Source organism: Lathyrus oleraceus, chromosome 5, assembly GCF_024323335.1.
Source record: "Lathyrus oleraceus cultivar Zhongwan6 chromosome 5, CAAS_Psat_ZW6_1.0, whole genome shotgun sequence".
In the NCBI taxonomy this organism is placed as follows: Eukaryota; Viridiplantae; Streptophyta; class Magnoliopsida; order Fabales; family Fabaceae; genus Lathyrus; species Lathyrus oleraceus.
In genome coordinates, this window is record NC_066583.1 from 271429339 (window position 1) to 271439225 (window position 9887).

General features: G+C 37.6%; 1 protein-coding gene across 1 annotated transcript; it reads right to left on the bottom strand.

Moving 5' to 3' along the window:
- Nucleotides 1–2140: 2140 nt before the first annotated feature.
- Nucleotides 2141–3271, bottom strand: LOC127083806 (uncharacterized). Its single transcript, XM_051024143.1, has 2 exons — nucleotides 2680–3271; nucleotides 2141–2488 (listed from the first exon to the last, which is right to left on the bottom strand). The coding sequence occupies exons 1-2, from the start codon at nucleotides 2912–2914 to the stop codon at nucleotides 2313–2315; spliced, it is 411 nt and encodes a 136-aa protein (XP_050880100.1). The 5' UTR covers nucleotides 2915–3271; the 3' UTR covers nucleotides 2141–2312.
- Nucleotides 3272–9887: the final 6616 nt, after the last annotated feature.

Consider the following 9887-nt stretch of genomic DNA (forward strand, 5'->3'; position numbering starts at 1 on the left):
AATCCCAAAGGTGAAGTAACTCGACGCAAGGCAAGACTTGTGGAAAAAGGATTTCTTCAAAAGGAAGGAATCGACTTCAATGAAGTTTTTTCACCTGTTGCTAAGATCGAAACAATCAGTTTGGTTGTTGGTTTAGAAAACATGAATAATTGGCACATATGTCAAATGAATGTGAAATGTGCATTCCTGAATGGCCCTTAGATGAAGAAGTTTATGTTGCACAACCAGTTGGATTTATGAAGCAAGGAAAAGAAATCAAGGTATAGATGCTGCATAAAGCCTTGTACGGACTTAACAAGCTCCAAGAGCTTGGAATAAGAAGATAGATAATTTCCTAAAGGATAAGGAATTTGTGAAGTGCACAACTGAGCATAAAGTGTATTAAGAAGAAACAATATTGAATTGCTTATAATATGTCTTTATGTTGATGACATGTTGATAACAAGAAGTTGCAAGAAGGAGATCGAAGATTTCAAACATGACTTAAGTAAGGAGTTTGAAATGTCAGACTTAGGAAATCTCTCATACTTCTTTGGTATCGAATTCTACAAGCGTAGTATAGGATTAATGATGCACCAAAGAAGATATGTGGGATAAATACTCAAGAGAATTGAGATGCAAGATTGCAACCCAACTTTGACTCCAACTGAACTCATATTGCAACTATCGAAAGACACAAATGGAGATGATGTCGATTCAACGCAGTACAGAAGACTCATTGGATGATTTTGATACCTTTGTCACAGAAGGCATGATCAGCATACAGTGTAGGTATGGTGAGTAAATTCATGCAGAAGCCAAAAGTATCACACCTAGAAGCAACAAAGAGGACAATAAGGTATCTGAAAGGAACTCTCGACATGTAGTTGATGAAGGAAAAGAACGCAAGCTAGTGGGATACACCAACTCAATTTGGTGTAGTGATGCTGAGGATAGAAAACTCACAGCTGGCTATGTGTTTATGCTAGGTGGTGCACCAGTTTCTTGGAGTTCAAGAAAGGAGTCAGTAGTAACATTATCATCGTTTGAATCAGAATACATAGTTGCTTCTCTTTGTGCATATCAAGCAACATGGATGGTGAATTTAATCGAAAAAATTATAGGGAAGAATCATAGAGCGATTATCATGAAGATCGACAACATGTTTACTATCAATCTGGAAAAGAATCCGATATCACATGGATGAAGCAGGCACATCGAAATGGGGTTCCATTATCTTCGAGGGCAAGTGGAAAAAGTGAAGTTGAACTTGGAACATTGCAAAACTGAGAATCAGATAGCATACATCATGATGAAAGGAGTGCAAGTTGAAGTGTTCAAGAAACTAAGGTTTATGATGAATGTAGATAGTTTAGACACAATGAATCAGATGGTGTATTGAATTGTAATTCCTTGTGTCAAAGCAAGTTGCTCGACAGAAGTAAGAAAATGTCGAATCACCTACGTGTCGAAATGTATAGTACGTCGAAGTGTATCTCGACAGAGTTGTTAGACTTAGCTTTATTTGTGTTTTAGCTGAGTCAGTTAGTTTGTTAAGAGATTACTTGGGTTGCAAGCAATCTCAATCTATAAATAGGGAGGTACCTTATTATTGATTGTAATAATTTGAAAGTGAATAATTGTAGTTTGCAAAGTTTGAGAGCGGAGAGAAACTCTGCAGAATTTTCAAGTTCTTCTTCCTTTTCTAAAAAATCTTAAATTTTCTTTTCTTCCACAATTCAATTTTTGTTTCTTTTCATTATCAATTGTGTAGCAAAATCTTGCAACCAAAGTGTGGTTGATTCATTCGAGTGAAGAGTGAAGAATAAGAGGAGTAATCAATCAGAAAGATTGATTCTTATTCATCAAGATTTAATTCGAAATTCGTCAAGTTTTGATGAAATTCTTGAGCGTGAATTTTCATAAATTACTTCTAAAAAAAATACTAAAAATACTAGATTTGGATTTTTTTGGAAATGAAATTTTTCAGTTCAAGAATACACTGGATGCATCAATCTTAAAAATGTTTTAGCATCTCTAAGGAAAACATTTATTCAAATGTATGCATCAAATCTTATGTTTTCAATAAATTCCAAACTTGACTTTATATGCTATAATGGTTTAAAGATCAAATTCAAGGTCAATATAAGCACATGTCATATAAAAAAACCAATTATTCATGATATTAATTTCTAAAGTACAAGCATTTTTTTTGTATTAATAATGAACAATTAAACTTCAATGCTAAGGCCACTTTTATATAGTGTGACGTTGAGCACAATTCCGAATTCAAACGGAATTTTCTAACACGTTCACAATTCATATGTTTTCAATCAATGTGACAAGATTTTCAAACCAAAAGATTTGTTTAACCATGCTTTCCAGCCACCATTGCTCTTCGGAGATATCAACTCTGATTGCGGTTCTTTCTTTGACGAGTACTCCTGCTTTTTGCACATCACAAAGTTTCTTGCCTCATAAGATCCTATGGGTTCCAATGGATTCAGAGCTATCAAAAAAGTTTCACCAATTAGCAATTTACAAAAAGGGTGAGCAACCTATGAAACACAGAACACAACAACACCGATACTGACGCATTAACATCGGTTATAATTTGAAAAAAATAATAAATTTAATGTATTAACTAGTGTTGATATCGTGTCGGTATTGGTGTCGGTGTTACCGAGTGAGCAAACATACCATCAAATCCTGCGTTTGGATGGTAAAGGAGGAAATTGGCAGCATTGAAACCAAGAACAGGAAGCCTTCCTTCTCTTGCATAAGATTTAAGAGCAGTTTCAATGACTCCAGAAACAAGCTCTTTCTCGTTCACCACAAACCTTAAAGGACCCGAACTTCCCATGATGTTTATAGTCACCAAAAACCTGTCGTTTCTCCCTGTTTTCTTGGTCTTCTCAAAGACAACTTTTTTCATTATGCTGTGTGTTTGTTTCTTCAAATCAAACAGTGAGTGACCCAGATGAAACAAAACGAAAAAAATCGCAACTTTGGTGGTGGAAAAGGAACAATGAAACTAAATTTGTTTAAGGGTCAAGGCCAAGGCAGAGAGAGATGGTACAAAACATTGTTGGAGATTCTGAAAGAGGGAGGAGTTGGTTGTGAAGCAACGTGGAAGAAGATGAAAGGAAGAGAAATACGCAACATTCATTGCATAATTGGAAGTTTTGAAGAAGAATAAGAATGCATCAAGTTCAGGAGAAGAACAACATGGAATGGAAGTGTTTTTTGCCTGCACTGAAAGCTTCTTCTTATATATGTTTATTTTATTTTCTCCAAGTTATTCTGCCTAATTTTGTATCGCTCATTAACACATGCTTTTTATTCTGTTTTATATTTTTTGCACTTTTTTTTCAAAAAGAAAAAAGTTATGACTTAAAGAATTTAATATTACTACAAATAATAGCATTGAAAAGAAAATCATATTTTATTTATTTATAGTTAAAATTGCTTGATACTCACTGTTCTTGACTGATCACAGCAACCTGGCCGACCATCTTGAAGGAATTATACTCCCTTCAGAATTTTCTTAGTATAAGAGGACTCTCTTCTTGATGATCATAAAAAGATCTCATCTGCATTCACATTCAATGGCTCTATTCATTTTACTCATAACAAATAGCGAGTTTGTTATTCTTTATCTACTATATATATATAAGACATCAAATTCAGGTAACAAGTTTCAAACTCATTTCAAATTCACTTTTCTCTCTCACATACTGACTAGAGCATTGGAGTACTAACCTTGCAGGTCAGGCCCCTCTCCACCGCGTTAGAAGCTCAAACCCGTCATTACTTCCTATCTTCACTCTATTTTTTATTCTAGTACGGAACAGTGGTGACGTCTGTGGGAATCAACTTTTGATTCCTACATTCTCCACAATTTCATGATTGTTCTTCAATTCACCAATTCGTAATCTTCTCAGCTCACCAAACTAAGAGCCTATAAAATCAAATGCAAAGATCCACCGCATTCTATTTGATCAAGCATCATTATAACTCTGATTTCCCGAATTCCTAGATCCTTGACTCTTACGCTTTCAAATGATGGTTGGATCTAAAGCCACTCGCTCTGCCACTCAAGTAGTTGTTAATAGATCACTTCTACCTACCTAGCGAAATATTGTGAATCCTATAGAAGAAGTTTTATTACATCCAGATCTGATCAATATTCCTCAGATAGTTTGATATATTCAAGCTCCTCCAATTCCACTTTTGGTCTCACAGTATGAAGTCTTACCTAGCTTCTAGTTACTACGAGCTAACCTTGGACTGCAAGGTGCTAACGAGCTAGTGAATAGCATGTATAACATCGTTCGACGGAAAAACTCACAAGCTATAGAAGAAATCTTGATTTGCCTTGAAGAAAGTCTCCACAACCCGCATCAGCGAGTTAACAACGTTCAAGAAGCCATATCCTAAAGAGCTTACACTGTTTGTCCAGAGTTGGACGCGATAAAAAGAGATGGATCTCCTCAATCTAAGAATCATTAAAGGAGAAAGTAGTATCAAAGTCCTCCCCAAAATCACAAGGGAGACTGAGGCAGTCATGATCCTCCTCAGGATCAGGAAGAAAATCGATCATTGAAGGTTTAGCATATGCATCCACTGTGTATCGAGGTTTTGGAAAGCAAAATACCAAAATACATGAAGAAGTCCACAAAGCTACGTGAGTATGAAGGAAAAGGAGATCCAGACGAGCATGTACAACTCGTCAATGACTGGATGAACTATTTCAGCGCTGACAAAGCATCCAAATGCAAGTTGTTTGCATTAACCTTGGTTGGCCCATCGAAGATGTGGCGTAATGGTCTGTCGGACGGGAGCATTGAATCATGGGTTGATTTCTATGAACGGTTCTTCGTGCATTTTACTTCCCGGAAGAGACAGTTGTTAACTATAGATTTCTTGAGCGGGATCATCCAATGGAAGGAAAAGAGTTTGTGGTCTTATATTAACTGTTTCATGCAAGTTGATGTTGAGGTGCAGGGAGCAAAAGAAGGCATGAAGTACTGGTTCTTTGAGAATAGCCTTCTGCATTATCACCCCTTCTAGGTGAAGATTGGAAGGAAAGTGAGGACCACTCGGGAGATGATGGCCATGGCCCAGTTCTACATGATCTTATATGAGAAGTTGTACACACGCTTCGGTAACTTTGTCTCCTCTAACACCAATTTCAGTCGCCTGATAGGGAAGGAGGCCCACCGATAGAGAGACGACTCTAACTGAGGTGCGCAATGACGGTACGAGAAGTACACGCATTTGAATAACTCTCGAGAAAATATTTATCAATATTGTGCCAACACATAATTCAAGAAAGGAGGAATATGACCTTTTTATCCTATCAGAGAGACATCTCAGATTGACAAGTCAAAGTACTGTCGCTTTCACAAACGCCACGGCCATATCACTAACAAATGCATACAGTTGAAGGATGTCGTTGAAACACTGATAAAGAAGGGTCGGATGGCCGAGTACGTGAAAAGGCGGAAAGGGGATCGAGAAGAGTCTTCTAAGAGGAAATCTCCCTCAAAGACTGCAGATCTCGAGACCACTAGTGAGAGCAAGGAAGCCAACAAAGGCAAGCACCCATATATCTCATCCATCACAGGAGGAGCACCAATATCATTAAGATGCTCGTCATCCATAAAAAAATGCATAAGCTCCTCGATGAAGACTCATAACTTTCCTATGTTGAGGTTTCGGGACTCTGAGAAGGTGGGGGACATTCCTAATGAGACTTTTCCCTGGTGATTATCACCACGATTGGGAAGTTTAATATCTCTTGAATCTTGATTGACGGTGGTAACTCTTATGATATCATGTACTCCGAGCTGTTTGAGAATATAGGTCTCAAAAGAGGAATTTTGTGGTCGTATGAAGGCTCGGATTTACAGGCACTCAACGGGGTCACCATATGTCTTTTGGTTTACATTCAGTTGCTGGTTTCAATGGAGGGCAAGTACATTTGAATAGTCCGCTCGCAATTAGTCTTCATACCAAGTAGGAGTGTCTACAATTGCATCCTGGGAAGACCATTTGCAACCAAGTTGGACGTTGTAGCTTCATCGGTCCACCTCAAGCTCAAACTCCATAACCTTCAAGGATAATGGGTCATCATCAAAGATGATCTCGGAGGAGAAAAAAGAATCTACTAAATGCTCCAACGAGACTGGGGAGAGGGTGTAGCCATGGAGATCAATGTGGCATCCCTGACCGGTCAACTTCGAGACATGCACATCCAACCAACATGATGTGGTTGAACCATAAGGAGGCAAATAAGGAAAATAAGTGGTGGTTAGCCAGCTCGGTTATGTTTTTTCCTTATTTTTTACTAAATGTTATTCTTGTATAATCTCCCTTCTCATATACAAGAGTTATTTTCAATTATGAATCAAATATGTTGATTTCTGAAATGCTTGTTTTTTCTGGATGTGCATACTAACAGTAAAGTTGGGGTATAACCGATAAGATCGAGGCCCAACATAAAAAAATAGGGGTGATGTTGCAAACTCTTTGTATGTGCAACTATAGCAATCAACTCCCCGCAACATAAATCACACACTAAAATCCATGGGTTTTGTTGCAGACGCTTTGCACGTGTGACTACAACAATTCATTCCCCCACCAAATGTTAGGGATGTTGTCGTAGACGCTTTACTCGTGCGACTAAAGTAATTAATCCCCCACCAAAAGTTAGGGGTGTTGTCGTATATTCTTTTCTCATGTAAAAAAAGAATTCAAATCCCCCACATGAAATAACAGCCCACCCCTTCTTACAACTAGCCACTCTAGAGGTTGTGGTGGGTTGGCCAAACGTCTACCCCGAACCGAGCTTTCACCTAGGGGAAGGGGAACCAACCCTTGGCTGGGAATGGCCCCAATGACGTCCAATAGACTTTGAGAGAAGACCTCTTAAGTTCGTACAAAGTTTCAAAGCTCTGGAGTCTAGATCATACATACACGCCTAATGCAGGTAAAACGCATTCATTCCAAAAAAGGAAATATATACATATGTATTATTTCATTACTATAGTATTATACATACAGTACTAAAAAAAGGAGATAGACATGGCTATTCCAGCAAAGTGACGATCTCTCCATCCTTGAGCATCTAATATGGTCGAACTTTCTCCCTCGAGATAAGAATAGGATGGTGAAAATGATCTACTTGCTGCAAAGCATTCTCAAAAGAAGTGTTCTCAAGGCACAGAAACTTGAATCCATTCTGAGTAGCATCGAAACCTTGGTTCTACCTTGCTATGGTCCTTACCAGATGAGCCACTTGACCGACTAGAGATCCAAAAAGCTTGAGGGGGCCAAAGCATCCTTTATCTCACTAAGATAAGTAGAAGTTTTTTGTATTTCCTGTAGGTACTTATCTCGCTGAAGCCTTAGACTGTTAACACTGTCTTCCAGTCGTTATCTCTCAACCTGTTTTTGGTCAGACCAAAGAGCTTCTCAATAACTATCTCCAACAAGGGCCAAAGCAGCAGAGGCATTTCAGGTATACCTATCTAGAGTCACTAATTCTTCCTTCAGGGTAGGCTCAGACATATTGTCCAAATACAAGCAATCTTATTTTGAGGAAGGAGTCTGGCGGTCCTTGGAAGAACGTGAGCCCGACCCTGTCAGCAATGAACGGACTAGAAGACCTGACGCACTCTAAAACCTCGGAAGAGTATTTAAGAAGTGTCACTCCCTACCGGCCATATTCCCCGCTTTATAATTCTGAGTTGTACTTCATCCTTCATCCAATATGCACAAAGTCATTATTAAAATAAATATGTCATGAACTAGCCTACTGAAGAAAAAGAATCTTAGAGCTTCTAGAAGTTACCAAAAATAGCTTCCCTTTCTTCCCAAGAATGGGCCTCTATCATTAATTGAATATCAATGAGATGTTATAGACATTTCCGGTTAGCCTCCTCTGAGGGGGTACCTACCCCAAAATAACCCAGGTCGCAGATAAAGCTCATAAATTTTTCTTTTTATACAAAAATATTCATCATAAAGGTCATCCTCTTTATATACATATACCATGTTTCCCGTAAGGAAATGACTCTACGTCCAATACTTAGGTAACATCTCGGTGCATTTACCCTTCACTCTGTCACCAACAGTGCAATTCATTTTGTGGGCTTCTATACGGATATGGGTAACCAGAAAAAAATAGACCATTATAATGTTGTAACTCAAGAAGGGGCCTAAATCCCCATACGGTCGGCTCCATATAAATTAACCTTTTGCTCCTCTTCTGAGTCACAGAGCCACAACAACATTTATAGAAGTTAAAGAAAAGGGTCACAAATGGCTTCCCCTTCAAATATTTTCACTGATATTAATATACCTTCACATATTCCCAGCTTACTGGATGAAGTTGCAAAGTAGAAATCACCAGATGCTTAAGGACTTCTATCTCAGATGCAGTGAAAGAAAAGAGAATTCCTGAAATTGAGAAGGTGCATTCATAAAAAGGAATGGTGCAATCGCCATATATACTACATATCATTTCATCCTTAGTTAGAGTTCAGACACCCCAATTCGATGATGAGCCAACTTCAAGAAAGTCTCCATTGAGACTATCATTTCTGCCAAAATCATAAACGGTGGAAGAGTATAAGGAATCAACCTAAGAAAATGGAGCATTCTTCTAGGATTGGTGTGCACTCTTTTGTGATTTTTTACCCATAATGCACAAAATTTTCAGATGCAGGTGTAAGACCCCAATTTTGACCCTAAGATCCCTCATGCAATTTCATCATAAGCATAGGCATTGGGATCATACCTTGGCATCCTCCTTATCCCTTTTCATTGGGTTTATTTTGGGAGAGATCACCAAGTACTTTGTGATTATATCATACTTGTGTTTTATCATTTTACTAACCAAAATACCAAAAATATGTCTTTGTATTTGCCTAACTCTTTTGTAGGTAGGGCATGATCTCATTGACTCATCAAGATCACATCTAGGGTTTGAGACCCTCATGAACAAAGAGTACAACCAAGAATTGATTCAATAATGGTTATGAACATCATATATGAGTCCCAATGTTCTCTACATGTTATATTGATCAAGTTTTCTTCAAGACTTTGAGGGTGATTTGCCTTGGAAACCCTAGTTTGACTGGGTATCTTGAGTAACTTCTCCAACAAGCTATCTCACCAATTGATCAAATTTCTCAAGGGATAATTCAAAATTCATCATGTTATGCATATATGATCTACCATGAACCAAGAAAGTCAAGAGAATTGGAAATTAGCAAGTTGGTTGATGGTGGTTGGCCAGATGAATTCATCTGATCAAAACTGGGTCTCCCTATACCCTATCTCCTACAATTTTCACCATATGAAAATGATTCCAAGAGAAACCTTACTCTAAATTCCATAATAAACAACTTTAATGTTGATACCTAGAGCTAGTTTTTCTTGGAAAATCATTTTCTATGTTGAAACATTATAGGTCATTTTGTCTAAACCCTAATTTGAAAGTCAACTTCCCAAGGCCATAACTTGCTCAATTTTTATGAGATGGGAGATTTCAAAGTTTCACAACCAAATTCAATGTGTATAATTCAACTTTGATGTTTGTAGTGGGAGCTAATTCAGCTTTTTTGAGCATGTGATATGAGGCTACATTATAGATCATTTTTGACCTATACCATTGATCAAGTGATTTTTCCAAACTTTAAAAATGCATAACTCTATCATTTCAAATCCAAATGACATGAAATTGGTGACCATTTTGAAGTTCTTTGAGAGATATACAACTTTTATAAAGACACTTTTCTCATTTGAAACTCTTATAAAAAGTTAAGCAAGGTGGAATATTGAGACATATGGCTTGACACTTAGAAAAAAATGTATATGTCAAAAATTTCCAAACTTCC